The 21,027-nt window shown below is 37.5% G+C and overlaps 1 protein-coding gene across 4 annotated transcripts in view; it reads right to left on the bottom strand.

Moving 5' to 3' along the window:
* The window catches only part of SLC1A3 (solute carrier family 1 (glial high affinity glutamate transporter), member 3), a 60,393-nt gene that overhangs the window by 26,403 nt on the left and 12,963 nt on the right, over positions 1–21,027 (bottom strand). For 3 of the 4 annotated variants that reach the window (XM_010149751.1, XM_010149754.1, XM_010149752.1), the window contains exon 2: positions 14,891–15,028. The exons of the other annotated variant lie outside the window; for it this stretch is intronic. In XM_010149751.1, coding sequence (XP_010148053.1) covers positions 14,891–15,028 — 138 coding nt within the window. The remainder of the gene's footprint in view (positions 1–14,890; positions 15,029–21,027) is intronic. 4 annotated transcript variants of the gene reach the window in all.

The following is a 21,027-nucleotide window of genomic DNA, read 5'->3' as shown; positions in this document are numbered from 1 at the left end:
TGAACATGAGGAAACCCTTCTTCACTGTGAGGGTGACAGAGCCCTGGAACAGGCTGCCCAGAGAGGTGCTGGAGTCTCCTTCCCTGGAGACTTTCAAAACCCGCCTGGACTTGTTCCTGTGTGACCTACTCTATGTGATCCTGCTCTGGCAGGGGGGTTGGACTAGATGATCTCTAGAGGTCTGTTCCAACACCTTCCACTCTGTGAGTCTGTGTCTGGGAGCAGAAAACCAGCATTTAGGCAGCTGTTTGCCATTACTTCAAGTTGACAGTATTGTTAAACTGTGTCCTGTGTTCACTGGTGGCAGCACTACTAAAGCAAGTTCAGCATTCCTTACTTTGTCCCTGCTTATCTTTAAGCTGGCTCTGTCCTCACCAGGTAGCTGAGCAAACACCCACTGCTTGGTGACAAGGAGAGAACAAGGTGTGTGAAAGTGCACCTGGACTCAAGAAAGCTCTGGAGCACCACAGCTACTCAAACCAACACTGCCTTCAAAAAAAAATAGCATTAAAATATACCTGTATGAAGGTACACATGTGTTCCTGGTATGTGTAAGAAAAAAATCTCACTGCATGAGTGACCCAGGGAAATCACAGACTTCAACAGAAAGGTGGGACTTAACAACATGCAGAAGAGTCCACACAAGCACTTAAATGAAGTGTTGTAGTTTGTCTGTGGATTCTTCACTACTACATTGAGGAGAAAGTTTGTATATGATGAGAAAAGACCTTTTCTAGAAGATGCTAAGCTAGCAGCCTTATATACTTATTCCTATTATGCATAAAGAACTTGTTTTGAAATACGTCTGAATGTGGATGCTGTATACTCCTGAGTGATTCTGAAAGCTTTTGCACATGCAAAAGTGATGCAAACCGAACATTGTACGCTTTCTGTTGGTCCCATATTTCTTGATGGAAACAGTGTAAAAATACGTTAGCAAATAGTTGTAATGCGTGCTACCTCTAATATATTTCCTCTGTCCCTTTCTAATTCTTGCTAAGGGAAGATATTTTGTAACGAACCGTGTTTTGTCATTCTTCATCCTCTTGGCTGCTAACATGTTTTTCCCGCCACAGTTTAGTAATTGGACAATGTTTGTGAAACCATGGTAAATAATGTCAGAACCACTCTGACTGGTGTAGATGGTAGAGCCCCAAATAATCTCTAGTGGCTATACAGTGATTTTTTCCTTTCAGTTAACCATGAATAATGAAAGACCATTTTGTTGTCATTCAACACGGACACTGCTCTTTCAGTGGAATAACCACACTTTCTATGAAACTCTGCTTGTTTCAGTACATCAAGATTAGTTGTTATCTTACCAAAAAAAAAAAAAAAAGAAAGACCGTAATCTATGCTGGAAAGTATTTCCTGGGCTGTCAACTATAGCATTCTGATACAACAGGGAAATGTATTATACAGTCTTGGTTAGAAATTTATTTAACTTGAGGTTCAAATAATTTTTAACCTAACTCTTTTCCTGATAGGGTATTTCACAGCCTTGGTCACTTCTCTTTCTATGTACAAATAACTTGATTTTTCTTCCTTTAAAATTCTTCTCTGTATCAGGACAGTGTCAGTCAGTGAGGGCAGGGAAGAATTAAAAAGGAATAAACCTTCCCAGACTCTGTTTTTTGTTGCTAAATAATTTATAGAGACCAAAGTATTACGCCTCCCAGTAAAATGAAATATGTAAATATGGTACACTTAGATGCTGCTTTTATGGAGTGTTAGTGATATTGGCATACTACAGGAAACCTCTTGCTGTAATATACTCTACTAATCTGAAAAGTATAGTCGATTTGCTTTTTGGGTTTGCAAGATAACAGAATGCATTTGGAGCACCAGGAGGAAAGTACATTTCCTGAAACTAACATCTGCCTAAGAAGGACCCTGCTGTGGGGCTGTTTAGATACCCATTTAACTCTTCGCATCATTCCATCTTTTGCTCACAGTATTGGAATGTGCCAAACAATATGGTTTTTGAAGGGAAACTGGGGAGTAATTTATCTTCTTTATGTGTGCTAAGCAGAGCAGGAGGGAGAGGCAAGCAGGGATTCACAGCAAGCCATGGAGCAGTGATTAGTAACAGCTGACAGTCTCAAACCAAGACTCTCTTTCTTTGGTTACCTCATTGTAATAACAGAGTACAAAGGACCGACTGTCTGCAAGCCAAGAATCAGAGACCCAGGAACACAGAAAATAGCAGCTCACAATTTTTTTGGTAACAAAACACTGCTGCTACCTGCACAGTGCAATTCTAAAAAGACATCCTTTTATGTCCAGACACTTGGACTAAGCTTTCATGGAAAAGGAATTCTTCTGTTGGGCACAAAGCTGCTGGCTTTCTGTACCAGAAGTGAAAAAATGAGCACATTTGCTTAAAAAAACCCATAATGTAACATGGTAAATTATTTCAGTTTAATTATGAAAAAGGTTCACTGTAGTACCTGATAAGCCAAAGCACATTAAGTTAGCTTGAATCCTACAGGACATGTTGTTACAAGACTGAAATAAATATGCTGCTGAAGCATCTCTTCCCCAAGGATAAAAATATTAATTTTCACTTATTCTGAACATGTTGCCAAAAATAACTACTTTAAACATGAAACGCGCTGCATCCTGGCAAGATACCACTGATAAAAGATACTTTTGCCTCCTGGATGGCATTAAGCACATTACTTAGTGCTCCATAAAAAATCACAATGCAATTTCTTAAAATACATGTGGAAGCTTTTAATCTGCTAAAGTGCTGGTCTGAATTTTGGCAGACTGTGCCCAGAGTCCTTCAAAGACATGTTTTTGTATATGCATCGCTTATTAAACAGCATTCCACAAATGTACATTGCTTCTGTTATCTGACTGGCTGTATCCCATGTGATGAAGCTGTAAACTATTTACTATGCTAAATAACTCCTGATCTACTTTAGCTGCTACTGAAAAAATAACATGACAGACTTGAGAACACAGACGTGAGATTAGAGGTATCCGTAAAAGAACAGTAGCGAGTAATTCAGTCTAATGTAAAAACGCCTTTGCTTTTACGTCTTCAGTATGTAACAGGTATCTGACGAGACACTTCTGTCGAATTGCTAGAAAAATGAAGTGAATATAACTCTAGTCAGAGATGTGCAAGATTTAAAGAATGGAACATTAAGGTTGCCTGTCTAAAAAGAAGATAGAGACATCTATCTGTGTGCAAAATGACATGGGATTTGGGGTCTGGCATTGTGCTGATCTGTAACTTGTCACAGCTCTGTGCTGGGGGCATCACCTTCTCACACAACCTGTAATCCAGTATTGCTGGCCAGCCAGTTCTTGGCTTCTTCACTGAAACCGTCAATAATAGAGTCTATTGCAGTGATGGTGTCTGCTATTTGGATGTTTGTCCACTAGGATCTGACACTAGTTAAGTTAATTTTATGGAGTTCATGCAGCAGCCATCATTTGGAAAAAAGCTTTGCCTAGTTGGATATGACTCAACTAAGATTTAAACCAATGGGAGTCTGTCACTAATGCATCTGGTGACAGCCTGGCCTTTGGATTTGCTTGGAATTTTAATTTTAGCACAATTTTTAAAACCCTGAGGTCATCTTTCTTGGCTAATTCAGCACCATTAAGGCGATCTGGAAAAGAATGGTGAGACATTGCCTTTAAATATGTTTAACAGGGCTTGATTTTTTTGAGTAATCTGAAGTTGCAGTAGTAACTGCCCAGTCACTAAAGAATCCTGTGTATTTCTGGTTGTTCCAGTAGCTACTATCTATCTTTGTACCAGATTTACTAATAATAAAAATTGCCTTTTTTTTTTTTTTTAAAGACATCTAGTCAGTGACATGACCCTGATTGGTGCATCTCTGTCCAACTTAAAAGCGGTTCATTCATCTGCTGTGGTTTATCCGTTGATCTTCCTGAGAATTGATCTGAGTTGCTCATGGAGCTGTCACCTTCCTTTTTGTCTATGTTACACCCACCCTGCTGTTGTTTACATGTTCCTGTAATCCTTTTAGTTTATTACATTCCTTCCCAAGTACCAGGCATTTTGTCAGTTTGTACTATTTTGCAACAGTATGTATGCTTCCAGAGGCTCTTCTTGATGGATTCATACTTTGTTCGCTGACTTTTCTTCTCTCACACCTGACGTATAATTTTAATTTCTGCCATGTTGTAGTGCTATCTGCATTCACATGAAGCAACATAAATCACTTTGAATAGAGCTCCATGTTGCTACTCTGCTACCCATATTGATATAAAATCAGTTCAATTATCTATCTATGGCAGTGAAGTCAACAGTGCCATAGAATCACAGAATCATAGAATGGTTTGGGTTGGACCTTTAATTTAAAGGTCACCTAGTCCACCACCACCTCCTCCCTCCCCTCTCCCAGTGGGCAGGAACACCTTCCACTAGGTCAGGTTGCTCAAAGCCTCATCCAGCCTGGCCTTGAACACTTCCAGGGATGGGGCATCCACAGCTTCTCTGGGCAACCTGCTCCAGTGTCTCCCCACCCTCTCCAGGAAGAACTTCTTCCTCATATCCAATATGAATCTACCCTCTTTCAATTTAAACCTGTTACCTCTTTTCCTGTCGTAACATGCCCTTGTAAAAAGTCCCCCCCAGCTTCCTGTTGGCTCCTTCAGCTGATGAAAGGTGCTATAGGGACAGTCTCCTCAGAGCCTTCTTTCCTACGCTGAATGTTATGTCACCAAAGCATCTCAATCTGAGGAAATCTGTCTGGAAAGACATTACTCCCAAACCTGTATTGACTTTGGTGCAGGACCTAGTCTAGTCTAGTGGGGCCTTAGTACCTCTGATAGTTCATGTCTCTTAAGTCACTATTTGCATTAGAAATGGGAATCATAGAATTGTTTAGGTTGTAAAAGACCTTGAAGATCATCAGGTCCAAACATTAGACTAACATTGCCACGTCCACCACTAAACCATGTCCTCAAGCACCACATCTACGTGTCTCTTAAATACCTCCAAGGATGGGGACTCCACCACTGCCCTGGGCAGCTCATTCCAGTGCCTGACAACCCCTTCTATGAAGAAATTTCCCTAATATCCAACCTAAACATAAATAAAGTGCAAAACCTTAACTAATTTGTCAATACAGAGTACTTCTAGATTCAATTTTTTCAAAGATTCACATTATCTTGGATTTGATAAGAAAAAGTCCGCATATAGTTTTATATGGCATAAAAAAAATGCATCTTGTATTAATAAAGAATCTAAAACTAATCTGAGACTTCCTTTATCAAGTATAGCAAAGTCTGTTTAAAGAGTAAGGGATCTTATGCAGACATTATTGAAAAATTTTATATAGACATTTTAAAATATATGAACTAGCAGCCTTTAAAAACATCACTTATAATCCAAAAGTTATCTTAATAATAAATAAAATATCCTAATGCATAACATCATAAATATTTTGTCTTTTTTTTTTTTCATGGACCCTGAGAGTAAATTGTAATTTAATTACACCCTAAATCTATGCCGAGAATTTAATGGGTAATGATCAAATAAACTTTAGGAAAAAAATACTACCTATTTGTGAATTTAAGCTCCTCTGGTAATATTCCATATGAATGCTAAGGAGTGATTTCTTTAGCTGCAATTAGTCTATTACATTTTAAATTGTTGTTATAATTTGGGTTTGTTTTTTTCACAATTCAGTAATGATGTTAAGGCTGTTCTGAGAACTCATTATGAAAGTGTGGAATTGGAGTTTCATGTGAACAGGCTTTTGTTTTCCTTCATTTCTTCTCTTTGTTTCAGTGACCTCTTGAACTCTGGGTGAGTGATTCAGTTACAGCCTTGCAACATCAAAGCTGTGTATTTTTTTGCTTTTTCTTTCTCCACCTTACAAACTCACAGGAGGTAATGGAATGAAGTTAAGACTTCCTCTGGAGTGCCTGGCAGTAGCAATCAATGTTTTTTAGTAATATTTTTCAACTTTCTCCCAGGATGTCAGAGTGCTAAGTATGGCTGAAAGTTAGGTTTTGGCTTCCACAATTCGTGTCAAACAGATGCCATCTGGGCATCATCTGCTTGCAGGCAGGATTGAGCATATGAATTTCTGTGAGAGGTCTGAAGTACCAAAGAAAATACCAGCTGAGTTTAAACTAAACTGATGAAAGAAAGAGGGTTTTTTTACATTACTGTTGCTATTGGACTGTGATGTCCCACAGAACAGAAAAGCAGCCTGTTTACTTTTTACCAAACTATTAAACACCCTATCTTGAATTTGAAAGCATTATTTTTTTATGGATGCAGGCCCTTTGCATAGCCTCATTAGCCGTGAGACAGATATTAACCAGGCTTAATAATTTAATGTTATTTAACTTTGTTTTCAGGGTTCAAGGAGGTAAGACATACTACAGTTGAAAATACTGGATAAAGCTGATTTTCAGTGCAAGAATTAATGAAATAGCCATTCATTATGTGAACTCTTGACTAAAACCTATTTTTTCTCTAAATCTGAAAAGAAACTATATTCATTGAAGAATCTCTGATATTATCTAAGTATTCAGATCTGTTAGAAGTGGGTGGTGAAATGTCAGAATAAAGTAAGTATTTGACTTTGCATACACTTACAGAGAAAACAGGGGAGCCATTTATGGAGGAAAGAATCAGCATCAGTATGTTAATTCTAGTGGAAATAGTGTACTTCTAGGACTATGCTATACTACTCTTTTTCTTATATACCACCAGTAAGGAGCTAGTGGTACACTCCTCTGAAAAATGTTAATTCTATTCAAGTATATAATTACTACAAACCAGTCTTATCCTGAAAATATGATTCACTAAGGCATCTAAATAAATGTTTGTGTTAATGTTCTTAGTACAAAAAACTCTTCACAACATGTGATACTCTTTAAGCCCTTCAGACTCTTCAGTGAAACAGAGAAGATGAATATTGCTTAAAGATTAATACCAGATCTCATAACTCTTACCTACTCAGGAATTACAAGTCATGCTCTCCAAAAAACCTAAACCTCAACAATTTTTCAAATAAGTGATCTTTGTTGACTCTTGAGTTTTCAGAATACCATCACGATCTATTTTGAGCTTTTCTTCACAACCAGGGGACCAGGAATTTAATTTTCTTTGTTACTTGACTTCCAGAGATTATGGGTCTTTAAGAATAAAATTAAGATTTGAAAGCTTCTGTTGGCATGAGAGTTGAGCGCTCAAGTGTTTTCTTAATTTGTATGTTTCTTACTCAGTATTAGAACTGAATTGCTATTCAGTTCTGTGAAACTGTAAAGAATTTTATCTTTTTCACTTCCCACATGATATGGCCCCATAAATAAATAATGAGACTTTTTTTTCCCCCAAAGACTTTCTGTATAATTTTATTTTTTATTTTTTATTTTCTTGCAGGTCAGAATTGGTGTATTTGGTCTTGATAGACTCCTGCAGAGAATAAGGTCCTTTCAAGATACTAACAATAGAAGGAATCCATGCAACTTTTGTATCTGGCCAGCTGAGGAACCAACCAAACTTTACGAACTTGCTATCTGATGTGATTTTCATATCTTTCTGCTAGATATAACTGTCTTCAAAACAGCAGGAACTGAAAGTCTGTGGTGTACTAAACTGCCCTGCTTTGCTAAATGTACAAACCACTGAGGAATCTGTGTGTCTACTGGTTGCATGTGCCCCTCTTTCAGATGGAAATGCTTTGCAATGATGAAGAACAGCCAAGAAGAGAATGGCTCTTGAAATATACAAACTTTGTTGACCTGAGAAGCACAGACAGGCAGCTGAAGAAAGGCCAACCTTGAGAACAGAAAGGAGCCTGTACAAATTTCCCCTACCCACGCCCTCCCCATTTCTGGAATCCAGATGGCACTTGCTGCCTTCCAAAGACACATACATGGGCTTTTAGGTAAATTTAATTAACTTTGTTGTGCTATCTATCGCTGGCATCATTCAGTCAAACCTGGAAAGATGAAGCCCTAAAGAGAATCAAAGGAAAAAGGCCTTGGCAAATGGGGGAAAAGTGTCATCAGGGTGGCCCAAGTGAAATATCAGAGGCAGTGCATAGAAGTGACAGAGTATGCCCAGACCTACCCAAAACTGGTGCTTTCTAGAACAGGCCATCACCACAAAAACCAGTCATTTCAGGGACTGGAGGTATGTTACGGGACTTTTGCATCAAAGTTTAGCAGTATAACAGCACCCTGGACCTACATGCATGAAGAAAACAAGATCTGACTGTGTGAGCCTGAAAAAGCCCACATCGAGAGACTTTCATTAAAAAAGGCTGGCAATTCTGTAAAGAGATTCTAGGTTTCAGCCAACATTTTGCTGTGTTCACGGCTGCCGAAGACACTCATCTGGACACAGCATTGGAACACAGGAATAAGGAAAAGGTATTTTACTCTGTCAGCCACACCTCTGCAAAAAGTTATTGACTATGGAAAGGAACTATGACAGAACTGGAAAACAATTCCTAGGAACCAGGCAAACTTTTAAATATTTGCAGTGATATCTTTGACTCTTCATACCATATGCAACAGAATGGTTTATACTTTGTTACATTTATTTCTCAAAGTCTGAACTGGAGAATATAGATATATTCAGAAACAGCCTGGAAGAGAAAGTAAGAGAAAAACAGGCACTAACAGGAGTGTCTGGATGAAAGGAACTGTAGCTGATGCAGGATCTGCTTTGTGACTAACATGCAGCTGAAATTCCAGATTTTGCTGACCCTTAGTTATATATGTATTCTCAACAAATCGTTAGAGATTTGTTGTTCATTAGTCCTAAGTGTCTCTGTTTTCTCCTTATCTTCCATCTCCAGTGAGAGCTGTGTCATGCGGCTGGATACCAGGATGAACAATTAGCTGGACAGCCTTCCTCCTCTTCCAGACAATCCAATGGCTTACTGGAACTCAGACCCAAGGCTTAAGTCTTGTAGCTCTTGTGGTGTGCATTGACTTTCCTCATTCTCTGTTTCTCAGAACTCAGGTGAGGCATCCAGGGGTGCTATCAAGACACAAGTATTCAGTATCTCTGTCTCCAGTAATGATGACAATGGTGGATTTCCATTATAGAAGTTTATAATTCAACTACATGGCTGAAGGACCACATGTAGCAGATCCAGCAATTAATTTTGAGAATTAAATGAAAATAATATATTAAAGGTCAACAAATGCCCATTATCAAAACATGGGGGGGAAAAAAAAAACCAAACCCAAACCAAAATCAGGGGAGAAAACAAGGGTAGAGGACTTAACGATAGCATTAGAGTTTTCTGTTTCTGAAAGATAACCTTCTGTGTGTGGTTTGGCATGCCGTTGGTCCTTCTGTAATGATCTGTGTGGATGATGGAGTACTCAGAAAGGACTTCGTGTCTGTCAGGTTTTACCACATAGATAAATGGATGGTATGTGTTACTCCTGCTGGTGTGCAAGTGCTCCCAGTAATGTCCGTGGTGTGCCCAAAATGCAGCCCCTGGAACTTTCTCTCTTTTTTGAAGAAGCGATGCACAAGCCTCCTAATGAGACCTTCCTATTGTGTGCTCTGATGTTGAGGGGTTAGGATAAGAAAATTTGTAATTCTGGCCCTTTATGTTTACTGCTGTTAATTTAATATGCTAATAAAGGACATTACAATTGCCAAAATGAAAAATGCTAAACTAGAGGATAGATGTTTTAATAAGATTTAATAGCATTTGCATCCAGTTACACCCAATGGGTCATTTACTGTCTCATTCAAAATATTGGAAAGACAAATATAAAACCTCATTTCTTACATTTACTAACTTGAGATTGTAGTATTTCTAAAATTATGTCGTTACAGAAGGTTGGGTACAACTGCTATCTGGATGTGGGGAGTTGTGCCATTGCATGACAGTTCCCTACCGTACAACCTAGTTTAGGTCCATCACACCATATGCTAACTTCAGGATTGATTTTTTTTTTTTTTTAAATTTCATGACTGACACATTCCTGTTAAACAGTTGTATTTAGGTCTATTTCTGCATGTCTGATTGTTGGTGAAATCACCATAGCTAGCCGCAAGCAGTCACTAGGTAACTTTGGATGTAGTATTTCTACGGCAACTGTATCAGTGATTGCCACATACAGTATTCTTGCTGTAATTATTTGTTTATTTCCATCTCTACAGCAATATAACTAAAAAAGCTATATAGTTTGCATCTGATGAGCTGTAACAACTCAATCTACATATCTACGTTAAAATTTCCATTATATACAATCATCTTCTTTCCGCCTAGTAGCTATAAAAATACTTCACTAGCACTACATCTGAAAGCAGAAAGAAAGCAGAGATACAAAAGGGAAACTTGTTTTGCCTAAGGTGATAAAGCATGTCACAGCATTAATTTTCCACATTTTACATCCATGATTTGCTCTGGGCAAAATCTGGCTGTTCAACAGTTGATTCCATTCATATCCAGATGCTGCTTTCTTCCTGACTTATGTAAGGGAGCAGCTTTCAAGTTAAGTGTCTTCTTTGAATATTACCCTTGTTTTGTTACAGGTAATTTCAAGCAACTGCACCTGCAACTTAGCTGTTAACTGTGATCTCTACTTGTATTTTGTTTTATTACCTGAGTCACCTCGTGTGCCTTTGTTTTTGTCTCCGTGAAGGGATAGATCATGTTCCTTACTACTTGTTTTTAACATTGTTGCCATTCGTTGCACTCCTTTGATAACGGAAATTCATGTACATCCGAGATTAGTGAAGAGGCATCTGCACATGGAAATTCTATCTCTCTGCACTTTATCAACACTTTCTATGGTTTTTGTAGTGGTAAATACTATGAACAAGTTGAAAAAGTCTGGGGACAAAACCTTGTGTCTCTGAGTCTGCCCAAAGGAAAGTCACTTGTGTCTCCTGCAGTTGGCAACGTAGTGGTCTGTTACTGAAAGGCTACATCAGAGGCAGGGAAGAATCCATTAAAGACAATCATGTCATTATTTGACTTAGAAAAGGGAGTGAATATAAACAAGACTACAGACTGCATACTAAGATGTTTTTCTTCTTTGAGGTAAATTTGCTATACTCAGCCTTCTAAATTGTTTTACTCTACAGCCTTCTTTTCCATAAGAAAATTCAGTCTTTTTCTTTGCATTTGTACAGAATCTTGCAGACAAATCCCTGCTGTATGATTAATATTAATTTGTATCATATTAGTGTTACTCCCATTAGCAGTTTGGATGCATTATCATCTAATGCACAGTGTGTGTACCGGTATTCATGATTGGGATCTTTGCTTGATTCTGACCTGCTGTATCATCTTTGGCAAGTCAACAGACCTTGCTGTTTCTATATTCCCTTTCTCTTTCCCCAGCTTGATTTATAATAGTAAACAAACTATTTTCTTACTCTTTCTGCCATATGCAGCAAAAATTAGTCTCAGATCTTGACTGGGCTCTTTATGCTTTGCTATACTTTACCAGACAAAGATATTTGAAATAAAGAAATGCGCAGAATTTAATACTACACAAGTAAAGGTACCTCATTCTGATGCCCTTATATTCAGTGGAGAACTGAAACACACAGATAAAAATTGTGGGTCAGTTTTAAGGGCTGAAATTTCAATTTCATTATGGTCTTGCTGTAACAGGTCAAAATTTGCAATGCATAGAGCTCTTAATGCTGGTGTAAATCTTCCAGTCTTTGCTTATTTCATGACAAGTTGAGTTGTCATCATATGTGTATTTATTTATTTTGTATATCTTTTAGACACAAAGCATATTTTAAAATAGTTATGTCAAGCAATTATGTCAAGTGCTTCAAGTTATAATGAGATACAAAGATATAGGATATTTGAAACTTCTATAACTGCAGCAAATTCAAAACAAAAAAGGAACAAAATTGTAAGCCCTGTGTTTGTATAAGAATTCACTCATATTTGGTCATAAAATAATCCAAGTGGGAATTTCATCTATTTCTTCAGTTATTTATGCTGCCTCCTGTATACTGTGCTTTAATTTTGCCTTTGACTTTGTAAGAGATACTGATAGGGAATGCTGACTTACGAGTTCTCCCATTTGAAAGACTGTGGAGAGTAAAGACTAGTATAGACTGTGCAGTTGGATTTGTGTCTAAACCACAGAAGATTAAGAATACAGATATTAATATAATCATATTTTCCTATAAACACTAAAAGACGGTGAAAGGTATGCAAATAACCTCTATTTCTCCCAAGAGGATGTTAGCACATGCCTGGTAACATACATATCAGAAGATACAATCTCATGGAGAAAACTGCATAGCTGCTTGAGCCACGTGCAATAGTGTTAAGTCATAAGGGAAATGTGAGTAAAAACCCCAGAAAGTGATTCTTCATTGTTTCTTTTATGAAAGCACCAAAATAAACTAAAGAGAAAAGTGACTGTGTTTTCACCTTTTATAGTTTTTTTTTTTTCGCCAGTAGTCTGTAAATAATCATCAGAACTGTTTACCTGTATAGCAGAAGTCTTCCGTTTCTAAATTTTTCTTTCACTGACATTACACCCCATAGCTTCTATAATTATTACTTTGTTATTATTGTTCTAATTTCTTCGACATTCACAAAATTTGGGAAGGAATGTAGTCATCCCCAGCCTATTTTTAAGGCTGTTATGAAAGAAGTCATAAAAAGGGATGAAGGGCTGTTGTGGTTTAGCCTCAGTAAGCAGCCAAGTACCAGGCAGCCACTCACTCACCTCCCTCCCCCACCCAGTAGGATGGGGGAGAGAATTAGAGGAAAAAGATAAAGAGACCTTGTGGGCTGAGATAAGAAAAGTTTAATAATTGAAAGTAAGTGAAATAAAAAAAAAAATATGAATAATACTAATATTAGTGATAATATGTAATGAAAATTATAAACTTAATCATAATAAAATGTATAAAGCAAGAACGGAAAAAAAGGAAGGAAAACAAAATGACACAGCTGCTCACCACCAGGTGACCAACGCTGCATCAGTTCCCGAGCAGCGATTTCCCCTCCCAGCCAAGTCCCCCAACTTATATACTGAGCATGACATTTGATGGCATGAAATGTCCCTTTGGTCAGTTTGGGTCAGCTTCCCAGGCTGGAACACAGGGACAGTATCAGAAAGTGAAAAGCCCTTGCCTTGTATAAACATCCCTCAGCAACAGCTATAGACACCAGTGTTATCAATATTCTTCTCAGTACAAACCCAAAGCATCACCTCATACTAGCTACTGTGAAGAAAATTAACTCTGTCCCAACTAAAACCAGCACAGGACTCCAAAGAATTTAAAAGACAAAAAAAAAAATCCAGAATTTGAATCCAGAGATGGAACATTCTTTTCAATTATTTGGAAACTCATTCTTCTGGTATTTCACAAAATCTCTACTGAGAGCTGGTGATGCAGCATTCAAGCTTGTTTCATCACAAGGTGATCTTGTGATTCTGTGGGGTGGATTTGCTGATCTTTGCCTGAACAAAGTGTTTCTACTTAGAATTTTGCAAGTGAATTAAAATCCTTGTATAGGATGACCTACCTAGTTTCCTGTTTTACCTTGAGCCCTCTCAGGGAACCCATATGGATGCAGAGTTACAAGGAACTTAGCAGGTAATTTCTCCTGCAATAACTCATCCCACAGAATGGAGCAGCAGCTGACAATGAAGGGTAAAGGTCTCTCTACTTTTTATGGTTCTTCTATCACTGTACGGCCAACACAGTAATGTTGCAGGTGAAAGAGACAAGAAGACAGCAAGGAGATAAGACATGTAACAGAATTATACACTGGTTGGGAATAAAATCTGACATTGTCTCCCCTAAACATTTATAAATTTATTTCTGTCTAGTCTCAGTGTGCATTAAGCTTTCAGTATCCATAGAGTATGCGTACATAGAAACAAGCTTTCTCCTTGAAATTTCTGAAGGCAAGTGATTATGTAACTGTGAACACGCTAATTTTCTGCTGATTTATTAACACCTCGTATACATATACACTATCCTTGGTATCTGTGAAGATGGGGTCTATGCTTATTTGCATTTGTAAGAGGAGATTTTAATATTAAGATATTTGAAAATCAGTGAAATAGAGAACACCTTATAATCTCTGGGTCCTCTGACAATGAAGATAGTGTAGTAGGTATTGAGATTCTAGGACTGCACAGTGGGTGGTTTTGAGAAAGCTCTACCACTGATTTCCTGATGGACCTAAGTCCATGCTTTCTTTTCTTCAGATATTCAATAGGATAAATACATTACAAGTACATCCTGAACATTCATAAAAAAATCTGAAAGCTCTTTCATGAAACTTGGGCGGAATGACAAGGAATACATCAGCACAAGAAATTAATTATTATAACTGTAGCTCAAGGAACAACTTAATAAAGAGGGCTTGAAGCTTAACAGAGTTGCTGCCCAGAAGACAGGAAACCAGAACCGATGGATGAAGTTTCTTTCAAACTATTCCATCTAGCCCATCTATCACCTATTTTTTCTAATCTTTTGCTGAATGATTAGGAGGTAGGCAGATGTTTTACAGATCTGGGTTTACGGGCATGGGTTATTGCTCATAATGAATAGTGTAATCACTCGGTTCTTGGAACTATTTTTCTGAGACACATTATCTTTGATAACAATAGGACATTGTGGAGGAAATATCTGTTCAGAAAGTAAGCGAAGGAAGTGGAGTACAGTCAGCTTCATAGCAGCTACATATAATAACGTGTACAGTTAGATTGCCTTGGAATTGGGAAAACCATCTTTTAGTTTCTCTGTATTCAAGCATGTAATTACATTGTCTCTAAACCAGCAATAGCAGAGGTTTCTCTTTCTGCAGGTTATAACAATTCTATGGCATGGAATGTTCATCTTCTATAATTTGGTGTGTGCATCTCTATCAAATTATTTAAAAGACCAAAAAATTGTTTCTTTTTTTACCTGTGACTAAACTGGATACAATTAGTGGCAGGACCAGCATTTGCAGCATTCTCATGAGTAGTTCTCCTGGAAATGAAAAGTACTTGACTTCCCGGTAGCTCATCTTATATGATCGGAGAGAAAATCCAAGGATTACACCTGAAGAGACAGAAAAAGATATCATGACCTAGTCTTCTAAAGTAGTAGTAACATCGGGACATGACTGTCTGCATAGTACTTAGTTGATGTATCGGATTTTAACATGCAGTTTTTATTATGCCCCAGATTGCACTTCTGGTTTGCTCTCTCAAATATCAACTGCTATTGTGGGTAGTCCTCAGGAAGCCTGTAAATTACTTTCCACGGTAACAGATTCGGAAGGGTATTCATGCTGATATTTTTTTAAAATCTAGATTAGTGTAAAAGGTACATCTTGAGCAATAACGAAAAGGAAACAGCTGCTGCTACCTCAGCCAAGTGCTTTGACTTCTGGGATTTTGAGTGTAGTCATATACATACTAGCTATCCACCTTCAGAAGTCTTGTCCATGCCTGTTTACTCTGTGGGACCTGATCCTGTAGATGTGCTTCAGATTGGATAGATAGCCAGGACAGTTGTGTTTGAGAATCTCCTTGTGGTTAGGTGTTAGACAGCAAAAAACCATCAGGAGGTAAGTAGCTCTACACATGCCTCCAGAAACACAGGCGCTTGCAAAGCAGCAGCTGATCAGCCTGAAAGGTCTTACTGGATGATCAAGTGGTGGGTTTCAATGCCTGGGGGAGCAGGGTAAGGGAGTGCCTGGATCCAGTTATCTTGCTGGGAACAGATAAACGGTAGTTGAGCTACATTTACAAATGAAAGACATAGATGAGCTGATGTGTGGCAACCTAAACTTCTCAGCTAGAACTTCTGGTTTTGTCCTGTACTTGGCACCAACTTCTCTTTTTGCTTATTTGTTTAATTATTTGGTTAATTGACACAACTAGTCACAAATTGCTGAATGTTATATGGTTTGGTGTCTACCTGACGTAGGTCTTCACATGGCTTTATGTGGAACACTCCTTAACCATACAGATGGTGAAATGAAACCATCCCTCCTTCCCACTCCCGACTCCATGTTCTTCCCCACTGCCTAGTACTGGCATTTATGCTAATTGTGCCTGTATAGAAAGCTGGATCAGAGAATTGATCCTGCTGCAAAAAGAATTTATTTTACTGGGTTAATTTTCAGCCAGGTCAACTCCCTGAGATAACTTGTTTGCATGGCTGCACAGGTGTTAGTACCTTCACAAGGGGATAGGTAGAAATGTGCCTTGGTTGAGAGCGGGACTGCTCTTTTTGGCAGACAGGTTTCCTAAAACTGCATCTCAGTGTTGTTATGCAGCAGAACATTCAAGCTCACTTCTAGATGAGGTTAGAACCTGGGTACGTCCAGAAAATGCTGCAACAATGAACACTTTCGGAAACTGCTGGTTCCAATTCCGAATCACTGTGTGGCTTTGCACATTTTTTCATCAGATTTTATGTTGGTACATCCATACAGCGGGCAATATCTTCATGCCAAACTTTACTAGTTAAACTATGCTGTTATGCCTCCTACGGTAGCTTTATTGCCATTTGCTGATGTTAAGGAAAGAGCTGTAACTCTCATGTTAGTGACCCCTGTCTGTCTGATCCTGCTGTTAGCGACTTCAGCAGGGTGGTTAAATTAGAGGAGTGCAGAAATATCTTCTGTAGGATGGAAAATCTCAGTGTTACAGGATGGGAGAAAGGTGATTAGAGTGCAATTGGAACCAAGCATGGAGTTCTATGGAGCAGTATGGAAGAGATCGGTGGGACTAGCAGGCCTTTTGTTTAGTCTCATTCATGTTCCATAGACTCAGGTGATCAATGTGCATTTTGCATAAAATGTTTTTTTAGGTAAAAGTAGATCATAAAATGCACAGGGGAAGTGCCTCTGAATTATTTTGATTACAAGACCTGTCTTAGTTTCCCTTATTTTCAATAAGGTTTTAAATTCCCCTGCAGTGTAACTGATTATTTTCTTTTTATATGGGAAACACATTTCTCAGATATAAAGAATCCATCTGGACCCTTTGTTTCTGCGCTTAATGAGCACTAGGTTTTGATAACAGAATAACAAGCAAATAGAGCTAGACCAGTTTCTTACTTAGGCCACAGTCCTGCAATTAGTTCCACATGAATTAATCTCTGCACTAGTACAAAGCCTCACTGAAGTTAGTAAGGGTTTCTGAGGCTGCTATAAGAACTAGTCCTTATGCTATGCTATAAGGGCTTGATTATCTGGTCCACTATGGTCCAGGCGGTACAAAGTGGCCCAAGAATCAGGGCCTAAGTAGATGGCTGTTTGAATTAATAATATTGGTAGTGAGAGTAAGATTCTGAAGCCCCATGTAAACCTGTCAAGGCAAAAATTACTGCTTTTTTTGTCCTAAAGTGCTCTGTGCATAATTACAGGGTTGTCAAGCACTGCAGTTTACAAAAAGAATTTTTGGATGTGGAAAAACCTGTGCCCTGGTAGTGTATTCTGGTGAACTGGGTCAACACCCGCTAGTGACAGCCTCAGCCTCAGCATTACTATTGATTTATATGCAGTTGTTCCTAAGCCAAAAGAACCTTTCTCTGATTCAGTTTCCCTACTTGTAAAATAGGTATAGTAGTAGTTGCTTCATGGATATTTCTGAAAATTGTTTTCAAATTATTTTCTCATTGTCGTGTATGATAAAGCAAGCTGATCAGCATAATGTTACCAGTCTCTCTTGATTTTAGAATATATGAAGGTGAAACTTTATTTCCTGTTCTGCGTTTAAACACCTAGGTACTGGGTATTATATCCTGTCTGACAAAGTTTTATTAACAAAAATAATGAATTTGGAACAGAAGAGTCAAACTTGGCAAGACGGCTTTGACTTCTTTGAATCTACTTCTCAGAACCAACATTCACATTTTTTAAATAGTCAGATAACAGCAAACAATGATGATTTAAAGATAGACACAACAACAAAGTATCAAAATAAAGTGGGAAATAAGACGTGGTAGGAGGCATTAAGGCTTTGGAAGGTGTGCAGTATTTCAGCAACCATTCATGTCTCTGTGTGTGGTAAAGAGTTGCAGTGCTTCACACCCTCCACGATCAAGACTGAGAAGATTAAATACTGGAGCTGGCCTTTCTTAGTAGAAGTTTCAAGTTTCTGAATTATTCTGAAAATTGTAATGAAACAAAACCTTGTGTGAAACAAGGCCCCACAACCTGTTGTGCAGGTTTCTGCCTAACCTTTGTAACAGAAAAGAACAACTAATCAACAACGCTATCAGAGCCTGACTTCTCACACAGTAAATGGTGCACCATTTCCACACTGCAGGGAAGAGTAGATTTCTTGACAGAGTTTGTTAGGCTTTCTCTGGGCAAAATGCAGTACTGCTTGTTTAAGGAGCTGAAGCTATATTTGTTTATAGTTGTATACCAGAACCATAATGACGAATAATTTATACAGTTCATAATGAAGAAGAAATCAGGTTAAAGTTATAAAAATATTTTTGAGATGTTCTTGTCAGTGATATAGTCAAATTCATTGAAAACTTGATTTGCAGATAATTCTGATGACAATCAGAACAATCCTCGAACTAAACAATTTTATTGCATTTTTATACCAATGTAGATGTTCAAAATGAAATTTAATCTGTGTAAGTACAGTGAAGAAGATCTAAAACTTGAAAGGAGGAGGAGGTGAAAATAATTCTGACAGTGATAGGAATGGGGTGGGTATGGCAAAAATGTCAGATGATTTGGCATCGCTTAGTCCTGAGATAGGAAGACATTGATGAATGGCCTAGGGTTTTCACTTCTAGACGCTGCAGTACCAGAAAGGAAACAATAGTCTTCATGTCAGGCTTTAAAAACTATAGATATACCTGTAATTGCTTAGACACATGCAACCTTATATATAAAATATCTTAAATGGTTTAACATCAGTTTGATGACGTGAACATTAAAATCAGTGTCTGAAGAAGCAAGACAAAAATGATTACTTTTGTAATGCACAGTTTGTTATGAGATGGGTCTTTTTTGTTTGGTTGTTTTTTAAAAAAAACTGTTTTAGTGATCTAACAGCGCATCATTAACTTATATATGATTTCTTAAACTGAATTTTAAAATGAAATTTATAATCCACCGGAAATTTATAATCCACTTGATTAAGAACTTAATCAAGTTCTTAACTGTATTCCAGAATGCCTTGGTCTCACACTGGTAAGTTGTTTCACATGATTCTTTGTGTTGCATAGATGAAATAGGTTGCACACCTACACATAGGTTGAAAACACCACATCAGTAAGAAAAATACCAAACCACCATAACTCTTAGAAGATGAATGATGGGGCTTTACCCAACTCTAAATGCTCATTCAAAAACTTCAGGGAAGCTTGAGTCTATACTCCTCCTTTGCCTACTTAGGCAAATTAGATACAAAAATTTAATAAAGAGAGAGGATTGGTCTTTTCACTACTTTAAATAATTAATAATTTTAAGAGAATAAGATAGCCTTTAATTGGCATGATGTTTTAAAGTGAACAATAGCAGCAGTTTCATTAAATAAGTGACATCTCAATTTTTAAAATGAATCCTTATGAGCTTCTGGTCTCTATTTTCTTTTAGAAACACAAAGGCATTAGACCAATATTTTTTAAAATTTCCATGCTCTGCTGTATTTTCATACAGAAAGTAGAAAAATCTAAATGTTTTACTTTTTAATTGATCAGAAATCACTCAAGCATATTTCAAGAGGAAGTTACTAGGTGGTGTATTAATTACAGTGCAAGAGCTGCCTTTTCCCTATTAGTGCTTGCCAGTTCAAACAGAGCACACCAGTGAGTTATGTACACTTCTGCTTTTTACCAGTAAATCTCAAAACACAATTAAATAAGGTCCATATCCATATCCTTTTCTTCAATAGATGAGGTACAAATTTACTTTTTCTTTTCCAGCAGGAAATAGAAATAATAACTGGAAAAGAATACCTTAAACTAGTTAGAACTGTGCATTAAAGTAACAGCTGTTAACAGTTCTCTTCCAGAAAACCTGTAACCAGTAGGCAAATAACATCCTGTTCTATAACAGAAACTGGGCTCAAGCCAGTAGAAGAATCAAGCTCCTACCAGTTTAATGGGACATTGTATATTTTTGTTAGCTGCACAGCCATTTCATTCTTATGTTCCTGCAGAACTCTGGAATGAATGCTTTTGTTCTTTGGGTCATTTGTTTCTGCTTAATTTACCATTTTGTTCTGCCACCTTTTCTTCTAACAACCAGTTTCTAATAAGAACAAAACTGTATTTACTTGAGACAAACAGGTAAATAATTTCTCTGGTGATAAGAAATACTTCAAGTTGCCGACAGAATCACAATTGTTCTTAACATCTTTGCTTGCCACAAGAACCACAGACTCACCAATTCACTTGCATGCTTTTAATTTTTTTTTTTTTTCCCCATAATTTCATACTAAACCATCCCCCCACTCTGACCGTCATTGTTTCTCACCTGCTCCCTCCTTACTTTTTGGTTTTACTTATGTAGGTAGGGAGGTATGTTCCCTTTGAAACCATTTTGTTGAAACTAAATGCTAACTCCCTAACCTAAATACTGCATCAGTCTTTTTTTGTGATTATTTTTCTGTCATTTTTACTACTTTTATGTGAAATAATAGCTCTTATTAGGCTAATCGTTGTTTAGTAGCTATCTATTTATTTTTTTACACAATTCATTTAACTTAGGGCTGCAGCAGAGTTACTGCTCTGAAACATTTGAGAACTACTTCTTCTATTATACAGTCATCAGTGCTGCCTTGTTACATCTTCTGGACCTTTTTAATCCTAAAGGTAGAAGATTATGACCCTCTTTAAATGTCCTTTACACATAGTATATTTAATAGAATAAGAGTTACAGGTTCTTTTGTCCAAGTCATATGATAGACAAATAACTAAGGTAAGGAAAGACATAGATGTCATCAAAATTAGTGGAATAATGCTGTGGAGAACACCATATTGCTCCAGCCAGCGAGAATCTATAATTTAAGATGATCTTTGTAGAATAGAATAGAATAGAATAGAATAGGATAGAATAGAATAGAACAAGAATAAAT

Source organism: Eurypyga helias, unplaced genomic scaffold, assembly GCF_000690775.1.
Source record: "Eurypyga helias isolate BGI_N326 unplaced genomic scaffold, ASM69077v1 scaffold11364, whole genome shotgun sequence".
NCBI classification, from domain to species: Eukaryota; Metazoa; Chordata; class Aves; order Eurypygiformes; family Eurypygidae; genus Eurypyga; species Eurypyga helias.
The sequence above is the reverse complement of the archived record's forward strand: the minus strand, read 5'-3'. Positions and strand labels throughout refer to the sequence as shown.